We start from the raw sequence: 24,097 nt of genomic DNA, 5'->3' as shown, positions 1-24,097 counted from the left end.
CCCTAATTTAAAAACATTTTTTAAAGGAAAAGAGGCTGCTGTATATATTTTTCTATGTGCTTGTTTCCCCTATTAGAAAATAAGCTTATTAGGGGAAGCTGCGTGACTCAGTGGATTGAGAGCCAGGCCTAGAGATGGGAGGTCCTGGGTTCAAACCTGACCTTGGCCAATTCCTAGCTGTGTGACCATGGGTAAGTCACTTAACCCCATTACCTAGCCCTTACCACTTTTCTGCCTTGGAACCAATACACAGCACTGATTTTAAGATGGAAGGTAAGGATTTTTATGAAAATAAATAAAAAATAAACTTATTGCAAGTAGGAATTGCTCCATTGTACTTCTATCTTCCAATACCAGATAAATAGTCAACATTTAATTGATACTTGTTATTTGATTAATAGGACTTTGAGGTCTTACAATATCATTTTTACAGACATCAATCTATTGTGATTCTCACAATAGCCCAATGAGATAGGTTGTTTTCTTATACCTACCTCACAGATGGGAAAACTAAGGTTATGAGAGTTAAGTGAATTGCTTATACGTGTACATCTTGTACTGTCTGAGATGGGATTTGAACTCACTTCTTACTGACCCCACCCCCAGCACTCTATTTCTGTAATTCTTACATGTTTTAGTCTCATGACCTCTTCACACTTTTAAAAAGTTACTGTGACCCACCTCCTCCTTACCCTCTTCCAAGAACTTTTATTTATGTGGGTTTCAGCTATCAATATTTACTTGCTTGGAAATTTGAATGTCTTTCTATGATTTAAATACTTTTGATCATGGAGATCTTCCCACAAGGAGGACCACACTTTGAGAACACTGCAAGACATCATGCTGCCCCTGGAACTAGAACTTTCAATTATATTACATTTCCTTGCCTCTTCCAAACCTTATTCTGGTTGCTGTGAGAAGAAGCAGAGAAGTTTCGCATTTCCCAGCACAGGAGGAAAAGAATCCAATACAGAACTTTTAAGACTGGGTTTTTCAACATTTCTCAGTATGAAATATAAAGTTGCCAGGGAATAATTAGTTATCTTCCCACTTAAATGCTTCCATTCAACCTTCCTAGCTGCCTCCAGCCAAATATATATATAAAACAACCCAACATATTGAGAACTAGCAGCATTTCTCTTCTCTTCGAATGATTTCTACCCAATAACTCCCCAGACAGGAAAATTTGCAAAGTAACTTTCATGTTAAATAATTTTGTGTCATGTCAAAGTGTGCTACCATGCTCAGGTTGGGAAACAGTGCCCTAAATCTTGATACTTGGGCGGACTGGGGGTGGGGAATCTCTCTTCTGGCAAGAAGGCAGAGAATGCCTAAGGTGAATATGAAACTCCTTTGTGTCTCTCCTTCCTCCCTCCCTTCCTTCCTCCCTCCCTCCCTCCCTCCCTTTCTTCCTTCCTCCCTTCCTTCCTCCCTCCCTCCCTCCCTTTCTTCCTTCCTTCCTTCCTTCCTTCCTTCCTTCCTTCATTCCTTCCTTCCTTCCTTCCTTCCCTCTTTCCTTCAAGTCAGTCTAACTGAAGGAGGTTTGACAGAGAGTAATGAGACTAGAGTGAGGTGTGGTAGTATAGCAGAGCTTTATTGGAAGAAAGGAAGGGGGGAGAATTGAGGGAAGAGGCAGAGGTGGTATAGCATGGCCATTTTGGAGGCAAGGAGGGGCAAGGGGGTAGGGGTCAGGGTGCCCATATAGGTGGCTTTGGGGTCCAGGGGAGAGGGAAGTGGTGGGGGAGGGAGAGGGGGCTATGGAGAGATTAGCACCAGTAAAGATGGCTGCCAAATCTCCACCTGAGTGGAGATGGGTGTAGCCTCTTATAAGGTGGTTGTTAGGGATGAGGTAATCTTTATTGCCTCTATTGGTCAAGGTGGGCTACCTAGACCAACCTCATTAGATGATCCTAAGAGGGTGGGGAATCTTGATCTCTGGGGTTGGTGGGAAGTTCCCAGGTTGATGGTCAGTCATAGGGGAGGTACATGCTAAGGAAACAGTCTTGGCATCCTGCCAAGCAGATGTTATAGAGTGGGGTCTATTAGTTTCTGTAGGAATTGGGGGAAGAAGGGGTTTAGTCCCATGATCTATCACTTCCTTTCTTCCTTCCTTTTTTCCTTTCCATGTGATTGGGAGAATCCATTAAATATCATAGATTCAGAGCCAGAAGGGGCCTTCAAAGTATCTAATCCAAACCCTTTACTTTACAGGTGAAAAAAAAAAGAATGGGGTTAAGTGACTAGCTCAGGGTCACACCAATAATATTTGAACCTAGTTCTCAGATTCTACATCCAGCACTCTTTCTGCATTTATTCTTTTTTTTTAACCCTTCCCTTCCATTTTAGAATCATTAGAATCATTTGAGAATCCATTTTAGAACTTACCATGTAAGTTTCAAGACAGAAAAGTTTTAAGGGGTAGGCAGTGGGGGTTATGCAACTTTAAGATCACATTTGAACCCAGAACCTCCCATCTCTAAGCCTGGCTCTCAATCCACTGAGGCACCTACCTTCTCCCCTCTGCATTTTTTTTCTTCATTCTGTCCTCCTAGATTAGACAAATGAATGTGGCCATAGAGAAGGCTTAGGCAAGAAGCCCTTTGGCATGACCAGTAAATGCTGGTGTAGGGAGAATGGCAATATTGAATACTTCTGGGACAAAGAGAGACTAGGGATATCTGGAAGGAAATTAAGCTTGTATTCAAATAGAAAACCTGTCAGCCATAGTAAGTAATTTTTTAGATACATACATCATTTATTTTGGAAGGAAAAATATTGCTAGCATTACCATTTTCTCACTGAACCCCTTGTCACATTGCTTCGAGCAGAGTTTGGGGAATGCTGAGCTAAGTCCCTGACTTGCGTACCTCCTGACAGAAGTAGTCCTTAGTTTTCTTGGCCTTTCTGGGGTTTGTGAGATCAGCAGGAATTGTTCGGAACCCTATAGGCCCTAGAGGAAGAAAACAATGGCCAGGTCCATAGAAAGATGTGTGAAGGCCCATTAATCACAACGAAGGGACAGTGAGCGAAGCTGAGATTTATTGGATGCTAAAGGGTAATAAATGGTGAATCGCTTTAAGGTTAGATCAGATGCTTTAATTGATCTTTTCTCTCTTATTTTCCTTCTAATGTAAGACAAGAAAAGTGTACTTTAGCCATCAGATACAAAGCAGGTTAATTTTTTAAAATAAGCTCATTTGGAATAGCACCAAACAGCATATTTACTGTTTAAATGCAATTCCATATCTATTTTCCAGTGAAATCATTAGTGAGAAGAAAGCAAAATGCTTCACTAAGGTTTTTAATTAACAAGATACTTAAGAGTCTAGCAGATGAGGACTGAACCACCCTATCTCCAAAATCTCACTTCTTGTTCTACTTTAAGATAATTCATGACAAAGATTTCCCTGGTGACATCTCTTTGTTTATTCATTTATTTATTTAGAATTGACCGTGTGTTATTTATTTGTGGAGCAATAATGGAAAGGAAGGGTCCTGAAGTCACTAACATAATCAATGTTAAGCAGTACGGTCCACTGGTAGGAGTATTAGATTTGGAGTGATTGGAACCAAGGCTTCTCCAATGTCATCTTGGGCTGCATGCTTCTAGAAATGAGAGTTCTCCCATCCTTTTTCCCCATGGGGTCATATTTGGAGTATTTCACTCAGCTCTGTGGATCACATTTTTAAAAGGATGTTAATAAACTGGGCAAGAACGAGAAGATGATAAATAGGGCAACAAACTGTCAAGTCCATGCCACATGAGGGAACTTGGGAGGTTTAGCCTAAAGATAAGAAAACTTGCATGTGAGGGGAGAAATAACTATCATCAGCTATCTTTGGTGATATCTCATGGAGGAAGGATTAAATTTGTTGTTAGGTCCTAGAGGGCAGAACCAGGAGAAATACATAGAAGCTGAAAAGTGGTCAATTTAGGCATGATTATCAGGGAAATGTTCCCAACCACTGGAGCTGCACAAAGCAGAATGCCTTGGGAAATGTTGAGTTCCCTCTCATTGAAAGCCTTCAGGCAGAGGTGGGACAAACATCTAATAGATGTGCCATAATGAGGGAACTTTTTAGAGCTAGATTGGGCTTAGTTTGGACTAAATGACTTCTGAGGGCCCTTTGAACTCTCAGGTTCTATAATTCTGGTACAAATTCTGACTTCTTTTTATTGCCTGCATGATGTTGATCAAATGACTTTGCCAGGCTCATTTTCTCCATGTGGGCTAGATGTTATCTGAGATCTTTCTAGCTCTAAATTTTTGATCCTTATGACTTTAAAATAGACAATTTAGCTTGTACTTAGCATTATTAATACTAAATTTTTTCCATTTTATTTTTTTAATTCAAATATTTTTCCATGGTTACATGATTCATGTTCTTTTCCTCCCCTTTTCCCTGTTTCCCCCTCCCCCAGATGACAAGCAATTCCACTGAGTTATATATGTATGATCACTCAATACCCATTTCCTTATTATTCATTTTTGTAGTAAAGTAATCTCTTAAAAACCAAAACCTCACATCCAATACCCATAGAAACAAATGACAGATCAGTTGTTTTTCTTCTGTGTTTCTACTCTCAAGGTTCTTTCTCTGGATGTTGATAGCATCTTTCTCATAAGTCCCTCAGAATTGTCCTGGATCACTGAATTGCTATTAGTAGCAAATTTGATTACATATGATCATCCCACAGTGTTTCAGTCTCTATGTACAATGTTCTCCTGGTTCTGCTCTTTTCACTCCGCATCAGTTCATGGAAGTCTTTCCAGCTTGTATGGAAACCAAGCAGTTTATCATTCCTTTCAGCACAGTAGTATTCCATCACCTTCAGATAGCCACAATTTGTTCATCCATTCCCTAATTGAGGGATCCCCCCTCATTTTCCAATATTTTGCCACCACCATAAGTGTATATTTGTGAGGTATCTTTTTCAGCTATGAGATCCATTGAATAAAATACTTGAATAGTGGGTGCTCTTGGGAAGGAACTAACTTCCTATAAGCACCTTCTCTGCAGCATAACAATTATAGAGAGTTTTTTGGAGCTCAGACAAGTCAAGTGACTGGCCCAGGATCACACAACCAGTATGTGTCAGACAGAACCTAAACCCAGGTCTTTCTATCTCTGAGGCCACCCTTCCTTTCTGAATAGCATGTGTACCAAGCATTATACAAACATTATCTTGTTCAAGTTTCATGACAACCCTCCAAAGTAGTTATCTCCTGTAGTGTCCCCATTTAAAAAATGAAGATGCAGACTCACAGAGATTTTGAGTTGACGAGGGTCACGTAGCCAATAATGGTCAGTCAGGGTCAAGATTCGTAATGAGGTCTTCCTATTTCCAAGACCAACTCTCCTGATGCCATACATGTAGCCAAAACTCAATTTGATATATCCTTATAACTGGTTATTATGTCTCTTATTTAATATAGGGTTCTAGTTAATAAGACTATAGAGTTGAAAGAAACCTTAGATGTCACTTGGACCAATGATAGCAAACTGAAATAGAAGTGGATCCCTGCTGGCTGCACATTGACTTAGAAAACAATTTGATATCAGGCATGTTGTATTGTGGGGCAGGTGGGTGGTACAATGGATAGAGCACTGGGCCTGGAATAAGGAAGACCTGAGTTCAAATTCAGTCTCAGATACTTATTAGCTGGGTGACTGGGGAAATCACTGAACCCTGCTTGCCTTAGTTTCCCCATCTGTAATGTGAAATAGAGAAGGAAATGGCAAAGCACTTTAGTATCTTTGCCAAGAAAACTCCAAATGGGGTTATGATGAGTCTGAAACAATTGAACAACATGTTGTGTTTTTATTTATTTTAAAAACATTTCCCAGGTACATTTTAATCTTGTTCAACCCCACTCTGGAATGATCTAGACAAAGGGTTTCTAAACTTTCTTGATTATACAATGCTCTCAGTAAACATATTTTGAGCATACTCTTCATATGTATATAATTGTGTTATATCCATGTTCCCTTACATTATATACACATATGTGCATTATAAAATGTATAGCAAATAAACTTTTACAAAATGAGACAGATAAAAAATATTTAAAATGTTTTATTTTGTTAGGGGCTCAAAACTTTTTGCTCTCATTAACACATTATTTTATCAATTGAATGTGTTTTTAAATCTTGGTCGAATGCTTTGTGATTCAGTAATTTTGAAGATCTGGTTTTAAGTTCAATCATTTTAGTATTTTATTCAATGACTCTCATAGCTAAAAAAGATACCTCACAAATATACATCGATTCAAAGAGAAAAAAGTTCATTGGTGGCTATGCTTACTAAATCGCAATAGTCATTTTTCAAACCCATCCACCAATTATGAAAATGCTTTGATCAAAATATGATTAATAAATTTGTTTTTCCTTCTATCAGTCAGTTGCTCATGTAAAATAATCAGAAGGTGTTTTCTTTATATGGATATAAGTATAGAGTTTTAAACCCTTTCCTTCTGTCTTAGAATCAATACTGAGTATCAGTTCTAAGGCCGAGGAGTAGTTAGGGCTAGCCAGTGGGGATTAAGTGACTTGCCCAGGGTCACACAGTTAGGAAGTATCTGAGTTCACATTTGAACCCAGGACTCTCCATCTCTAGGTCTGGCTCTCTATCCACAGAGTCACTTAGTCACCCCCCATTTTTATATTATTAACAAATGAGTTCAAAATCCTTTGAAATTCTTTCTTTGGAATTCCTTTTTCAACAGGTTAGAATACACTCTTTCCAGCTTTTTAAAGTTTCTAGATAGGAGAGCTTTGAGAGATGATTTCGTTACATTATTTCCATCAGCAAAGTCACGTAACAGTAGCAGCATTTCCAAACATCCATTTTCAAATCCTCTTGCCATAGTGCACGTCTTTAAAAAATCATTTCTTCACTCATTCCTTGTTAAAGCATCACCTTAACCTTGAAGAGAAAGAACAACAATGCTTTTCTTTTTAAATATCTACTAAAGAGCATACTACTGACAGCCGCCTGTCACCACAGATAAAGGTCTGCACATTTGGCACACTTTCCTTAGAACGAAAAAAAAGTAACTTGTAAAAACTTGACAAGCACTTTCCCACGAGATGACTAATGAACCTCTGAGGTAGAAAACCCTTTCATGGTCCCTTCTCAGCTCATTACTACGGATTATAAGGAATCTGCTTCTTGAAGGTTTTGTTTTTATGTCCTTAACACACTGATGACATCCTGCAGCACTTTGTATGTCCCCTGCTCCACCTTGTTCTCTGTGGTTTTGCCTATGAATGACACAGAATGAAGGGGGCAGTTGGGGAGGAACAAACCTTTATTGAAAGCTTCCTGTATTTCAGGCACTGTGGCTAAGTGCTTTACCAACTTGATCTCATTTGATGTCATGACAACCCCGAAAGGTAGGCCATTATTATCCCCATTTTACAGTTGAGGAAACTGAGGTAAACAATGCGTTTTTTAAAAGTTTCACAGCTAGCAAGTATTTGAGGCTGAATTTGAACTCATGTCTACCTGACTTCAAGCCCAGCACTCTAGCTAGCTGCCTCTAAGAGAATGAATGAATTTCTACCCACATTCTGTGGGTAGAAAGGTTAGAGTGCTATCTCACTCATATTTCCTTGGAATCCTTTTCTTTCTTTCTTTCTTTTTTAAAACAATCCTTACTTTGAATCTTAGAATCAATACTAAGTGTTGGTTCCAAGGCAGAAGAGCCCTAAGGGCTAGGCAGTTGGGATTAAGTGACTTGCGCAGGGTCACAGTTAGGAAGAGTCTGAGGGCAGATTTGAACCCAGGACCTCCTGTCTCTAGGCCTGACTCTGTCCGCTGAGTCACCTAGAATCCCTTAAAAACAAATTTCCAGTTAAACCAGTCACTCCATCAGTGATATATGGATTTATAAGGCTTTCCCACAAAACAGTTTTTATTAGAGAAGAAATTTAGCATTGAGAATATATCTTCTTCAACAAATGTGTCCTTTAATGACTCACAAAAAAGTAGGTTTTTGTGTATTTCGTTATTGCCACAGAATTTAAGAATTCCCATAAGCTGAAACATGTTAGAAACATCTGTACTTTTATCCAACCATATAGCAAACCTCTTACTCTATAATTTTTTTCCAATGCTCTTTTCATCTAATATTCTGCAATGTTTTCTCCGTGTCCTCTGGCAGTATTTGTTGACAAAAGAATGCATTGAAAGTGGGGTCATATAGTTTTGCAGCCTTTTTATTTATTTATTTTTGGTATGGCTAATAGAAGTGTTTTCCATTGGCCTATGGCCTTTTGTCTTTAGCTATGAAGAACCCTTAAAGAAGCTTCTAAACATGTATCATTCAGTTTAGTGAAATTGGTAAGGGACCAGATGAAGTGCAATCATCATTGTCTTTTGCCTCATATTGTGGTGGAGGTGTCATTTCCTTGTTCCTTTGTGCAGGGAATTATAAGTATCCTCTTTATCCTGTGATTTTGTCAAAATCTTTTTTAAATGTTGAAGTTCAAATTTAATTTAATTTTAATCTTAAATTTCATCAAAATTTAAGCCACGGGTCCATTTTGTGAGGGTCAGATTAGTTCAAATTATTATTATTATTATTTTTAAAATCCTTACTTTCTGACTTAGAATCAATAATAAGTATTGATTCTATGGCAAAAGAGCAAACAGTAACGGCTAGGCAATTGGGATTAAGAGACTTTCCCAGGGTCCAGCTAGGAAGTATATGAGGCCACAGTTGAACTCAGGACTACCCATCGCCAGGCTTGGCTTCCTATTTACTGAGCTACCTAGCTGCCCTCTAGTTAAAATATGTTAGTAGATTCACTTCACTAGGTACAGCTGAAATACATTATACTGCAAGATGCTGAAAGTGTTAGCCTCCCTGTTGTAGAACTCCTGTAGTATACATGAGCCAAGACTAATTGATATGAAAACCAATCTTATTGCCAAACCCTTTTATTAAGTTAATTTCTTTTCTTTTTTTTTTGAAATAAAATAGTAAATGTAATTAGAAGTGCCGTTAGTTTCTCACACACACACACCACCCTGAAATGGATCATCTTTGCATGCCCCATTGGGATCACCACTGGTCTAGACCAATCCCTTCACTTCACAGATGTGAGAATAAGGCTTAGAGAGAGATGTGTCACTGTCACCAGTTTGTAAATGGAACAGCCAGGGTTTTAACACGAGTTCTTGGAAATCCAAAGCCAGAATTTTTATATCTGGTCTAGTGGCAAACTGTAGCAATAACATGGTACCAGTTCAGTGTGCAGGCGGAATACATTAGCAGTTACCCAGTTTAGTTCTTTTATGCAAGAACCTGTTGCGTTGATTAAAGGCTTAGTTACATTCATCATGCATAGAACAGTAGAATTAAAAAAAAAAAAAGAAATCGAGAAGACTAAAGCAACCATCCCATTGCCTTAGGGGACATCATATGTTGCTGCTTATGGCTGGGAAGTCAAACCTTCAAGGCTCACCAACTGTTACCTACTTTTAAGTTTTTTGCTAAGCTAGTTTGAGACATGTTCATTCTTGACAAATCCCAACAATTAGTCATAATAAAACATTTGATTTTGCAGGGGGTTGGGTTTTTTGTCTTCAAGTTGACCCTGTGTTTACTCCAATTATAAAGGGCTCTGTACAAAACCAATTTGTCCTACTTTTGAGTAACTTCTTTCTTTTTTCTCCTTCTCCTTTCTTTTTCTTTTTTCTCTTTCCTTCCTCTTTTTCTTTCTTCCTCTCTTCTTTCTATTGCTTTGTTTTTCATCAATCCTTTCCTTCTGTTTACCTTCCTTTTTCCTCTCCTCTCCTCTTTTTTCTTTTCTTCCCTCATTCTTTCCTTCCTTCTTTTTCTCATTCCATTCCTCCTTTCTTCTTTCTCTGCTTCCTTCTTTCTTTCCCTCTGCTCATTCCTTCCTTTTCTCCTTCTCTCTAGACCCTTTCACTTCCCTTCCTCCCTCTCTTGTGCCTCATGTTTCTTTCTTTCCTTCTTCCTTCCTCCATTTTTCCTTTTTTCCTTTCCTACTCAAGCCATCCTAAAGAAAATAATAACTCATAATTTTGGTCTGGCCAGAAAAATATAATACTGAAATGATTTTAGAAATTAGGGTCAGGGAAATACCAGCTTGTTCTTCTAGAACAAAAAAGTCTTAACATACACTATTATGAAGACAGATTTCACAACCATATGCTCCTTTTGAAAATTTGCTTTAAGGCAAAGAGTCTTTTCTGACCTTATGGGGTTGGTTGAGTTTTGGCTAGTTGGTTAGGGTATTTTTTTTTTGTACTTAGAATGCTATAAAATGTTAGCACTGGAAGGAATCTTATAGGTCATCTAGTCTAACCCTCTCATTTTACAAAATAGGAAACAGGCCCATATAGGATTAGGTAACTTACCCAAGGTCATTCAATTAGTTAATTTCAGAGCTGAACCAAGTCTCTTAACTTCCAATAGCATGCTCTTTCCTCAACACCTCCCTGCCTTTACCCCCTATTTCTCACATTGGTCCAATGGCTCTTCCTATGTATTCTCTTCCCCTCCACCACCTTTCATCCACTGCCATCTTGGATGAAATTGATGAGAATGGTCTGTTTGGAATCAACTTTTAGTTTTTTATATAATCTGACCACATATGAGGACAGGATTTTCTTAAAAATGTGGCAAAATCAATAGCACTTTTAAAAAATATTTTTTATATTTTCTTTTTTATTATGAACTTAAGTTAACAAATATAATTATTTACTGTCTACATAGATGTAAAAAAAAAGGAGGTCACATGAGAAACTGTGAACTGTTCTTGCATATCGTTTGCTTTTCGTTGAATAATGTTAAATATAACCATATTTATATGTGCATGTAATAGACATGTATATATGTAATATAGGGTATGTATTATATTATGTAAATATGCACATATTTTTCATGTGTGTGTATGCATAAGATTATTAAATAATGCCAGCTACATCATGGATAAGTGGTCATATGAATCATAATCATAAAATGTCTATACCAGGGGAGTTCAGAGAAAGGGTAGCTTCACGATGAGAAAATTACAAAGGATCCCAAGCAGATACATGAAGAAGGTGGAACATGACTCAATCTTTAAGGGTTCATTATACTGTTGGTTCTCTGAATAACAAATGTCTCTCTGATCCTACATACATGGTGCCTATAAGTTTATTCCTGCCAGGAGGTTGATGGGACCCTCGACCAAATTATCTGATTAGCCATAAGAGTAAAAAAGCCAACTAGAGCTCAAATAGTGTAGAGAGGGGCCTTTGGTGGCAGAAAGGCTAAGGAGCCTCTGTTTTTCTTTCCCAACACAACAATGTTTATCAACTAAATGATGAATCTGGGTCCAACCTGAGAATGAAAGACACAGTTGGGATTAAACCAACTTGTTCAATGACTTGTAGGAGAGTCTCTTAACTCAGTGTCTCACCTTTTACTTAAAAAGTCACAAATCACCAAGTTTTTTCTCCTTCAGGTCAGATTGAGAGTCCTTTGTAAATCATCTCTCAGTTTCCAAATATTTATAGATTTCTTTCATTTTCTTAGTTTTACTCTTTAGACATAAAATACCTATATGCTAAGAACTGAAAATCACTCATGTCTCCTCTTAAATATCCAGTAAGGCATATATCTCTTTGATGTCCTTAAAACTATTTCTCTACATTCACTATTTCTCTAGTTTTTAATACCAAAAAATGTCTTTATCTCTTTATAATGTCAAATTCTTCCCACTTAAATGAGGCATCACTTCACTATAGAACCAAAGAGGTCCAAGTCTGCAAATCCACACCACAGATAAATTTCTCTCTAAAACTTTCCAAAATCCCATCACAAGGCTGTTTCTAAATATCTAGATTTTAGAAATTTCTAGTAAGATGAAGTTCTTTTTCTCCTCACAGTAGGTATCAAAATCTTCCTAATGGGGCTTATGTCTTACATCTTTTGACAATAAATACAAATCTCTTTCCTTAAACAAAAGCAATTTTATCTGTCCTTTTTATCATTAATTTATGGGGGAGGAATCCTTAAAGGGACAGTCTACATAGGAGGAAGTTAGGTGGCTTAATGGATAGACTCCTTGATCTAGAGTCTGAAAGACACAATATCAGATCTGGCTTCAGACACTTACAAGCCATGACCCTGGCTTAACCTGTTTGCCTTAATCCACTGGAGCAGGAAATGGTGAACCAATTTATCTTTGCCAAGAAAATCCCAGGGACAACATTGGTGGTGCTGAAGTTCACAGGGTCAAGAAGAGTCAGACCTGACTGAACGCATACCTTACATTAGAGGAAAGTTCCTAAAAATTTAGAGCTATCCAAATGCAGAATAGGCTGTCTAGAGAGATCCCTCACTAGAAGTCTTCATGTTGGATGTGAGAGAGGGAATTCCTCTTTGGATTCAAATTGGACCAGATGGCCTCTAAAGGCTCTTTCAACCCTGAGCTTGTGTGATTATTAATAACGTATCTCCATCACCTCTTTGCCATACCATTGCCCGGGGGGCGGGGGGGGGAGTGATGAAGGGAAGGCTTATTTTGATTCAAGAATTTCATTTCACCAAATAGATTCCTTAGCTTCCATCAAAGTTCAGTTTAGGCATCACCTTCTATTTAAGGCCTTTCCTTACACTCTCCCCCCCCCCCCCTCCTTAGTGCCCTCACTATATCTCAAATCATATATCTTGTCCTGATTCATCTAATATACGTGAATGTTATTTCTCTCTAATCAAATGTAAGCTCTGTAAGGACAGGGTCATTTTCTTTCTTTTTCTTTTCTTTCCATTTTCTTTCTTTCTTTCCACTTTCTTTCTTTCTTTCCTCCTTTTTCTTTCTTTCTTTTTCATTTTGTTCCTCCCAAACCTAGTACAGATATTCTATGTTGTATGAGCTTAAGAAATGCTCATTGAATGAATGCTGGATTTTCTATAAGAACTCTTGCCCTAAGAAAGACAACACAAAGAACTAGTGAAGGATGCCAGTCACCAAATTCCCAGGAAGACACTTCTAAACTTCTAGACATAAAGACTGCTGAAACAGGCAGATTCCCACTGGAAAAGTTGCAAACCAATCAAACACTGAAAACCTACATTGATTCCTAAAGGGTCTTCATTTTGATGGCAGAAAACAATTTTCCACATTGTGATTTTTGTCCCTTTGGGAAGGAAAGGATATTTTTTTTTAAATGTGGGCAACTGATCAAGGTTTGGGGAGAGAGAATTAGTCATAGGCTGGAGTGGTCCTAGCCAACTTAATTTTTGGATTGTGATAAGCAATGAAAGTGAGAAGTACCTCCATCTGGTTTCCAGTGCTTTGTTTAACTCCACTCTATTCTAGTGCCCTAGGCCACTTTGCAGCTCTGTGTTAAATATTAAGTGACTCAGACACCTGAAGGAATCAGGTTCCATACCAGGAAAGCCTTTCTGTGTCTGACATAGAATTGCCTGTCTCCTGGGATGACATACTGGATAGTCAGGCTTTTTAAGGTCACCCAGGTGAAAGGCTGATTACTCTGAGAAGGTTACAGTTCAGTGATAACTTTCCTCGAAATCCTTCAAGCTTTCCCTTGATGAAAACTTATATGAACTGATACAACACAAAATAAGCAGAACCAGGAAGACTGTATTCATAAAGACAATGACAATTTAAATGGAAATAAAGCATGAACAAAATAATCAAAATGAACAAAGGTTGGCCCCAAAGAAGAGGTGGGACAAAGCACCTCCCCAGTGTTTTGGCTCTACTCTCTATTTCCTCTTGACTGTTCTACACTGGCTATACTCTCCCCTCTGTACTGCCCTAATCAGACTTCTTTTACAGCGTGTCTAGTGTGCCCAGTAGCGCTGCAGCATATGCAGTTCTTGAGACTGGTTACGTGGGAATTTGGTTCACTTTAACAAACATTTATTAGCTTCAGCATTGTGTTTCATTAATCTTTCAAGTCTCTGAAATCTATAATACCATGATGATGCTAAATGGTACAAAATGAAATTCTAATAGTAAGCAAGTGTTCATTTGTTTTAAATGAATAAAGGATCAAATTAAGAAATTCCTTCAAGAACTTAAAGTCTAATGAGTTTTTACTTCCTTGATGAAAACAAAAAACATTATTAAAGCAGCCCCTTATTACTCTTTTTCCTTAGAGATGATTTTGAGGAAGATAGGGCCTGTAGCTCACAAGAACTACTTTTTTCCAAAGAAACCTCAGCTTAAATAATATTGCAAAACCTCACTACATGTCATCATCTTTAACTTTGATTCCTTTTCTTTATAACAGACTTGAGAGTAAATATCAGTACAACTAGCTGAGCACATTTTCAAATTTTTGAGAGGTAGTTACATAGCACAATGCAGAAAGAACAGAACCTGGCTAGCTTTGTGATGCTGGGCAAATCATTGAACTTCTATTCTGCCTCAGTTTCTCCATCCTTAAAATGAGGATAATAATAGCACCTGTCTCTCGGAGTTGTTGTATAGTTCAAATGAAATAAAATTCAACTTCTGATTAGTTAGAAGTCATTTTTTAAACCCTTATCTTCCATCTTTGAATCAATACTATGTATTGGTTCCAAGGCAGAAAAAAATTATAGGGACTAGGCAATGGGGATTAAGTGACTTGTCCAGGGTCACACAACTAGGAAGTGTCTGAGGCCAGATTTTGCCAGGATGTTCCGTCTCTAAAGCAGGTTCTCAAATCACTCAGCCATGTAGCTGCCCCCAGGGGCAAGTCATTTAAAGGCTGTCTGCTTCAGGTTCCTAATCTGTAAAATAGCATCTACTTCACAGTGTGGTTATGAGTATTGAATGAAATAAAATTTGTAAAGCACTTTGCAAAACTTAAATTGCTTTGTAAATACTTACATTTTAATCAATCATATAATTTTTGTGAAACTTTTACCATTTGTCTCAGTATCAATTCTAACACAGAAGTTATAAGTCTAAGCATTCAGGGTTAAGTGACTTGCCCAGGGTCACACAGCTAAGTTTCTGAGGCCAGATTGTAACCCAAGGCTTCCCAACTGGAGTCCTGGTGCTCTATCTAATGAGCCATCTCACTACCCCTTAATCAATTAATTTCAATATGTGCAATGCTCTCCCATCTTTTCACTCACTGCCTATAAATCTCTATCAGGATTCCTTGTCCATTCATTCTCCTTCACTGTGGGACTCGCTCTGTGTTTGCCTCTGATTTTTCCACTGCATTGTTTGATAAAGGTCTTTCTAGATTTCTTTGTGTGCAAGCCTTAATCAAACTATAATATTCTTTTCCATTACTGTGCTCCAGTTTCTTCAACCATTCCTCTATTGTTAGATATTTAAGTTCCTTCTATTTCTTTGCAATTACAAACACAACTACTGTGCAAAGTTCCCAACAGACGACCACTTTTTGTTTGTTTGTTTTTGATAATAACCCTTTCGGGAGGTTAGTTCCTAACAATGGGTCAAAGAGTAGGATTATTTCTCTAACCTTTACCATGTGATGCTGCCAGATGGCTCTCAAAAAGATTCTGCAGTTTGACAATTTCACAAGCAATGACTGGATGTACAATTTGTTCATATCCCTCCTTTCTTTGCTTTTAACTCTTCTTGCCATTTGATTGGTGGGCAATGGTTACCTCCGCGTGGTTTTAATTTTCATTTCTTTGATTCTTTGTGAGGTTGAACATTTTTTCCAGGGGATTATTAACAATATCCACGCACATTTAATCCTAGAACCACCAGGTTATGCTACAACAGATCTTTTTTTTTTCTTTTGTCCTATTACATCAAAAGGAGACTTTTAGAAAATTAATTATTTTTAACCCCTCTTTTTCTGGTGTTGTTTTTTTTTTGTAAGAGGGGTAGAGAAGAGAGTAAACTGAATGAGTAGACTAGTTGAAAGAGTAAATGAATAGTAACACAGCTGACTTAATTCAACTCTAGCTTATGTCAGTTTGTCCTAAGCAAGTGAGGAGGAGGCAGAAGGATGGGGGATAAAGTGGGAGGTGCAAGGTCGAAACAGAAATAGATGGTTTGAAACAAAAGGCAGAGCTACAAAGGTCAGCCTGACTCTGATCCTAAATTTGCAGCCTGCCCCAGAGCCTTGGATGTGATCCAGTTCTGTAGGACAGAACTCCTTGCTCATCCAGCACCTGAAATGCACCCTTTGGGGTCAGACCCCACACTAACAGGAAATGCTTTCTCTCCTTTCCCCTTTGATGTTGACTCTGTACTCTTTGGGCGATAATACGAGCTTGGCAAGAACTTTGAGGGAAGGGGGAAGGGAGAGAAGAACACAATCAAGGCGTGGCAGGTTGGTTCCAGTGGAGGAGAAAGCTTTTAGATTGTAGTAGGTCCAACTCGCTCTTTGACTCAGCCATATAAAAAAGCTCTTTCTTGAGCCTGGACTAAATCAGGTGGATTGTGAATGGTGGAGATTTTTATCGGTGTTTGTGCATTTTTTTTTAAAAGGTCAAGAGTTGTCATAAGAGGACAGAAAGCACTTCATGTAAATCGTTCTTGGAATCTTCCCAAGTAGCTTTTAAGGCTAACTTCATGTCTTGCATTGCTTCAAATAGTAAAGCCTATGAGTGCTTTTTCATCAATAGGAAAAAACCAGGGAAAGGAAATGGAACGAGCAAAGGAGAGAAGCAAGTCTGAGGCATTCTGCTGTCCTGCTCTTTGGCTTTGGGAAAATGTTGTTTTAGATTTCGAATGATTCTCTTTCTCTCTGTATTTCAGATTTCTGCTTGGGCCATGTAAAGATTGGCTAGGACAGGATCCTCTGACATCATTTAAGTGCTCTTGTGATGAAGGCTTCTGTTGTTTGTGCTCTAAATATTAAAGAGTTTAAGGGAAAATGAACAAGAAGAGCCAGCCTGGTGGTGGCTAGACCTCCATGGGCAAGTCATTGGCATGAACTTTAAGGAGGACTCTGAGAGGATCAAGGTGGTCGTTTCATGCTGACAGTTAGCCTAAGCGAGGTGGCTACTAAGTCCCGGATTTGAAGATGGAGGATCTCTGTTCAAATTCCAGCCCCATTCCTTATTGCTTGCATAGACTTGGGCAGGGTGCTTATGCTCTTACAGCCTCCACTTCCCCATCGAAACCACCCAGCACAATATTTGTCAAGCATATAACACAGAGCTTGGTTCATAGGAGACACTAAACAAATGTGTTCCCAGCCACCCCCAGCTGCCTCATGCCCCCCCCCCCCCAATTTTAAATTCCTTAAGACATAAAACAAGTTCTCCGCCAATTGTTTGCCTCACAGTTTCTGGCACAGGTGCTGGCTGGGCTTTTTAAAAGTGCTTGTGAACTTGAAACCATGGCATCTTGTATTGAAGTTAACAAGTGGTCATCCACTTTCATGACTGCACCTCAGAGTCAACCCAGCTGCCACAAGTTTTGCTACGAGCCCCTGAGGTCCCCAGTGCACAGGCAGGCGTCATTCTCTTTGGCTGAGGTGAGATTCAGACTCATGCCTAGCCCTTCCTGTCCTCTGCACTTAGGTGACTTAACACAGGACCCTTGAGCACACTAGAGATATTTTCTTATCTCCTCAAATGGATTTCGATCTTGTTTAACAAATGCACCCACCCTGTATATACATCTACATTTGTGTATGTATGTATTTACGTACATATGAACTAAAGACCAAACAACTCCTACCCTCAGCTGAAAGAAGAATAAGCAGATAATTGCAGCATTATTACAACCTCTAAGATTGTTGTCCTGCCAAGTCCTTTTCCCTCTTGCACTTAATTTTGCCTCATAGGTGGTCCTGAGACTGATTCTTAACTACCAGCAAAGTATTTTATTGTCTCTGATGAATTTGCGTTTATCATCACCAGAAGGTGAAGAAACACTACTTGCCTCTTAGATCTTAAACACAGTAGCACTGAACCTTACACTCTCTCTCCCTCTCTTTCTCTTCTCTCCTCTCTTTCGTCTCTCTCTCCTCTCTCCTTCCTTGGATTCAAATGGCAATTCTACCTCCTATTTATTAAGAATCACTTAATCTCTATTGTCATTATTCTGTCATTTTCAGTTGTGTCTGACTTTTCATGACCCCATTTGGGACTTTCTTGGCTAGAATACTAGAGTGGTTTGCCATTTCCTTCTCTAGGTCATTTCATTGATGAGGAAACTGAGGCCAAAAGCATTAAGTGATTTTCCCAGGGTCATACAGCTAGTAAATGTCTGAGGCTGGATTTGAACTCAGGAAGAGGAGTCTTCCTGACTCCAGGCCCCAGCTGCCTCCATATATGTATTAGTTTCCTCACTGAATGAAGTATTTGGACCAAGGTCCTCTCTAGCCTTAAGAGTCTATAAATTCTCGTTAGAGTTGAGACTTTTAGGGTTTAAGGTTTAGGGTTCACATTTTATTGGTGGGTGTTTATTTTGTATCTGCCATCCCATCTTATCTCAAAAAATGATGCTATACTCAAAAGGAAGATTTATTCAAATGCAGAGGAAAATCAGATTTGGATTATTGACCAAAGCTTAATTTTTGTCTTCAACAATAATTAGGGGTTTCAGTTACAGAACCCCATGACTTTGAAAGTTCTCTAACTCTCCCTCTTCCCTTCCTACTTCATTTATTTATTTATTTATTTAGAAATATGTGTATATAATCCTTGCTTTAAATCTGTGTATTGTAGAGACCACAGATACTGTTTCTGCGGAGCTTCCAGAATCCATAGAATGTTGGGGAAACAGTGGTATGGGTGGTTGGGAGTAACAGTTGAGAAATGGTTGGATGGAGGTGTGCCTCTTAGGAGGAAGAAGGTGTGTTTTTCCGTGTGCCCCATGAGAATCTAAGAGGAATTTGTCCTGTGTGTGCTTTTCCCTGCAGAGTTAAGAGTGTATGCATTTTGACATTTTATCTATGAGGATTTAGTTACTAAACTATGGCGAGGGACTTATTAAGAGACTCCAGCTTTTGAGAGAAGCTAGAAAGAAGGCTTCTGTCCCTACTGGTGAGACTCTAAAGAAGCCCCAGAGCCAGATGTGAGGAAGCGATTTCATCTCTGCCTTCTGAAGAGAACCTGAGAGAGATACTAAATGGAGTAATGATGGGTTATTAGAAAAGCAGAGGTGATCAGCTACTGATAGTTTTAGAGTTTGGGTTGATTGTGGTGGGGTTATTGGTCACAGACAAAATTTTAAATAGTTACGCAGAGAGATCATAGATTTCGAACTGAAAGGGAACCCAAGAGACAGAGGCCATTCAGTCTAATTCCCTCATTTTATAGGTGAGGAAATGGAGGCAGAGAGAGGTTAAGTGATGTACAAAGTTAAGTGAAGGAATGCAATTGAATTACAAGTCACAGAGCCAGTAAATGTCCAAGGAATGATTAGAATCAAGATCTTTCTCTTTTAAGTCCAGTGCTCTTTCTCCACTGCACTAATACCTCTGTCCCATAAATATAGCACAAGCTTATTATTTGTGTGAAATGTTAATAAATCATACTGTAATTTTAATACTTACTTAAAGATAAAATAAATTATTAAATTGAAGCACACTAGTGAGAGCTCAAGGGCAACAGGGTAAGGAGTGTAGCCAGCCACCTACCATGCTCCTCCCTCAAATCCAAAGTAGCAGCCATCCTTCTAGGGCATCCCAGCCTATGAGTGTAAATGTGAGTTGGGGAAAGTGAATCAAGAAGGACTGATACACAATAGTCAAGATCCCAAATCAGGACCATGTTCAGGTCAATATGTTGCTAAACTGAGATTCATTTTTCCATTAGTGCTCCTTAGTATCTGGATGACCTTAGAAAGTCCCTTACTCTCTCAGAGTCTTAATTTCCTCATCTGTAAAATGATGAGATTGGACAAAATGACCTTCTAAGGTCCCTTCCAATCTAAAAATATGATCTTTGATCCAATGACATGTTTCTTCCCATGAGAAGGAATATGTTTATAGGATCATAGAATCATAGTATCATAGAACTAGTTGGAAGGGACCATCTTTATCAAATTGCCTCATTATGCAACTGAGGAAACTGAGGTCCAAAGAGACCTTGACTTGTTCATGGTCACACTTATCACTTCAAAGGCAAGATTTGAACCCTGAGCTTCTTACTCCAAAATCAATGTTCAGCCACCTGAGCCCTAGAAGGTAAGATAAGCTTGGACATAGCCCAGTTAGCAGCAATATGCCTAACCTAGCCTCTCCGTGGTCCTCTGGTACAGTCCTTGGTCTGCTGCCCTCACTATTCTGACTCTGGGAAGAGAAATTGGGTCTCCTTCAGAATGACATGATTGTGGTGTTTTTGTTTTTCTTTCTATGCTCATTTTTAGCTGAAAGCTACAAGGAAACGCAGACAGTGAAGATCAAGGAGGAACCCATGGAAGTGGACATCCATGACTCCCCAGTCTCCATTTCACCCAGCCGGAATGTCGGCTATAGCACTTTATTAGGGCGGGAGAAAACGGAACCCTTGCAAAAGATGCCAGAGGGCAGAATGGGCCCTGAAAGAAGCCTCTTCAGTCAGGATATCTCTGTGAAGATGGCTTCAGAGCTCCTCTTCCAACTGTCAGGTAAAAACTGTTTCGCATTCCTGCCAATAGATCACCAGAGAACCTCACTGATTTGGAATAATTGGGAGGAAAGCCAGTCGAACAGCAAAGACTTTGAATTATCTAATATTTTTACACAGTTTTATTACTTTAGGTCCTTACAGTGACCCAGGCTAACAGCTAACAAGTGTTGCCAAGTCGAAGTCTAGCCAAACTCGCTATAATTAATAGTGGAGAATCGTTTGAAATTAGAATATTAATTATTCCCATGCAAACATTGCTGCTTTCTGAACAGGCTAACCATCCTATTTTTAATCTGGTTCATGCTCTTTGTTCCCTTAACAAACCATTTTTTTCCCTCTCTAGACAAAAAAAAAAAGCAAAAAACAGTTTCAATTTCACCCAGCTTAGAGCCTGAATTTTCAACCCAATGCAAGAGGCATTTATTAAGTGCTTTGGTGCCGGGTCTTGAGGATACAAAGACAAAATGAAAAAGAGTCCCTGGCGTTCGGTACCTTACATGCTATGACAGCATGCCACAAGTTTTAAATTCCAAAAGTTCAGAATTTGTGATATTTTACTTTGGAAAAGAATGAAAAGGGGGCAGCTGGGTAGCTCAGTGGATTGAGAGCCAAGCCTAGAGGCGGGAGGTCTTAGGTTCAAATATGACCTCAGACACTTCCCAGCTGTGTGACCCTAGGCAAGTCACTTGACCCCCATTGCCTAGCCCTTACCACTCTTCTGCCTTGGAGCCAATACTCAGTATCAATTCTAAGATGGAAGGTAAATGTTTTTTAAATTTTGCAAAAATGTGAAAAGGAGAAGAGAAATGTAGAGTGCTGACAAATAAGTTTAAAAACAAGGAAAATAGCAACAACATGATAAGATCTAAACTCACACCTTGCCTCAGATATACTGGATAGAATTCTGGGAAGATTACTTAATCTCTTGGTGTCCCCAGGAAACTCTTAATTCTGTAAGTTTCAGAGAAGAGGTATATATACACAGACACAATATCTGTATTGGTATATGGGGTCCCTGTTCTAGTGAAATCACAGGTAAAATCTAAAATTAAACAAAATCCCCAAAGGCCAATAATAGCTAGTACTTACACAACCCTTTAAGTTTTTCAAAGGGTTTTCCAAATGTTATTTCATTTTGATTCCCATAACAACCCTGGGAGGTAAGTGCTATTATTCCTTTTTACAGATCAGAAAAATGAGGCAAACTGAGGTAGAGTGACTGGCTCAGGATCTCTTAAGTATCTAAGACCAGATTTGGACTAGGGTCTTTCTGATTCCAAGTCATAGGACAAGCCATGCTTTCCATGAACCAATCATTTTATTCAGTAATAAGCATATATTAAGTGCCTACTGTGTCAGGCATTGTGCTAAATGTTGAGAATATAAAAAAAGAATTTTTAAAAGTCCCTGACCTCGAGGAGCTGAAGATCTAGAATGCAAGAAAGCAGTAGTGCCTGTCATCATAGCCTTCTCAAGGCCTTTGCTAGCCTCTTCTTACAGACCAGGTGCCTAAGGAAGCATCATTAACTCTTTTGAACCATGGACTAAATGGTAACACAAAGAAGGAAAAAAAATGCCCTGAAATTTCACATCCTTTCCAAGGCAGAAAGCTTCACTAAAATCCATCTATGCATATGGACCTGAGCCACGTGTTAGGGTGTGATACACAGCATCTGTGCTAAAATGTGCCGATTGGCCCAGAAATTACCCAGCAGACTCCTCCTAAATTGGACACGCTGTGCACATTAAATAGATAATGTAGTGCTTGCCCTTTAAAACAGACAAATCAAGGCTTAGCTGTTGGAGAACACCAACCCACATCGCCAACCTGCTTAAGTTAGTTATGCTCTGCTTTGTTTGGGGGTGACCATTTTAAAACAAGAAAACCCATTGGAGATGTTTCCTATTCTCTTTTCCCTCACTGCCTTCTTGTTTGAAAGAAGGGAAGATTGGAGACAGAGACAGAGACATACGGTAGAGAGAGAAAAAGAGATGGGGAGGGAAAGGAGAGGTTGGAGAGAGAGAGAGAGAGAGAGAGAGAGAGAGAGAGAGAGAGAGAGAGAGAGAGAGAGAGAGAGAGAGAGAGAGAGAGAGAGAAGGGGGAAGAAGGAGAGAGACAGAGACATGAAGGAGAGGGAAAGAGAAAAGGGAGGGGAAGGAGAGGTGGGGGAGAGACAGAGAGAGAGGAGAGAGAGGAGAGACAGAGACAGAGGGAGAGAGAGAGAGAGAGAGAGAGAGAGAGAGAGAGAGAGAGAGAGAGAGTTTCAGAGAAGGGGTATATATACACATATATAATATCTGTATTGGTATATGGGGTCCCTGTTCTAGTGAAATCACAGGTATAATCTAAAATTAAACAAAATCCCAAAGGCCAATAATAGCTAGTACTTACACAACCCTTTAAGTTTTTCAAAGGGTTTTCAAAGGGAAAGAGAGAAAAAGAGAGAGAGAGAGAGAGAGAGAGAGAGAGAGAGAGAGAGAGAGAGAGAGAGAGAGAGAGAGAGAGAGAGAGAGAGAGAGAGAGAGAAAGGAGGGAAATTAAGGCAAAGGGGAAAAGGAGCTAAAGTCTGCTTTGAATTCATGGGTCATTGACATTTAGCTACCCAAGTCATCACTCTGCAACCATCAGAGGGTCCTGAAAGGGTTAGCCACTGATCCTTTCAAACAGACTTTGTACTTTCTCAGATTCACTTGACTAAAGAAAAATTAGTTAATTTATTTAACTTAATAGAATAAGTTTTCATTAAACCTAATATAGATTTTGTATACACAGAAGCATTTTTTAAAATATGGAAAATAGTACCACAAATGGCCTGTGGCTCAATTCTAAGATGCTCTGCAATTTGAACCGGCAAACATATGATGATGCATATGCGTTATTTTTCAAGTGGGTCATTATGTTTTCATAGTTTCCCTAGAACCCAGGTAGTCTTGGCATGTGACCTTAGGCAAGTTCGTTAACCTTATTTCTCTTCCTGTTCAGAGCTCCAAAGGTTAAAAATCCCCTCTGCTTGTCACCTTGAATTGACAGGAATTTTGACTGTGGACAGGCAGGTGGCCTCTTCAGAGGAGCCATGTAAAAGTGTGGGGCAGGTATTCTGAGTCCTCATTTCAATAATAAAGAATTTCACAAAATGATCAACTTTCAATTTGCTTCACATTTGAAATCTGCCAACCTCCTAGAATGGGCTGCGATTGCTATAGATACTTCACAGAAGCTATTGAGCACTCTGACAAGTAGGGGCAGGGGCCGAGCATTTGAACTGGATTGGAAAAGCCAGAGTTCAACTTTTGTGTTCTGGAGAGCTAATTAAATAATTTCTGACAGCCACTAGATACAGACCTCAAGACAAAGTGAGGGAGGCTTCACCCCCTTCTTGTCTAATGATATTTTTTGTCACATGTGACATTTATCAGAATAAGCACTCCATGGCTGCAGCATTAAAAGGTCTTGTGGCTGGATTACATATATATATAAACCCCTCTCCAAAGAGGGCTGACGATACAGAATGCCGGTGAAGCCCGGTGCTGATCGGGTTGCCACCAAGGCAGTTTTCCTG

At 39.1% G+C, this 24,097-nt stretch overlaps 1 protein-coding gene across 1 annotated transcript in view; it reads left to right on the top strand.

The window, feature by feature from the left end:
* The window catches only part of ZNF827 (zinc finger protein 827), a 258,728-nt gene that overhangs the window by 122,035 nt on the left and 112,596 nt on the right, over window positions 1-24,097 (top strand). The window contains 1 exon segment of the mRNA XM_007496260.2: window positions 20,296-20,535. Coding sequence (XP_007496322.2) covers window positions 20,296-20,535 — 240 coding nt within the window.

The sequence above is a fragment of the Monodelphis domestica genome, chromosome 6 (assembly GCF_027887165.1).
Source record: "Monodelphis domestica isolate mMonDom1 chromosome 6, mMonDom1.pri, whole genome shotgun sequence".
NCBI classification, from domain to species: domain Eukaryota; kingdom Metazoa; phylum Chordata; class Mammalia; order Didelphimorphia; family Didelphidae; genus Monodelphis; species Monodelphis domestica.
This window is presented reverse-complemented; position numbering and strand designations above follow the sequence as displayed.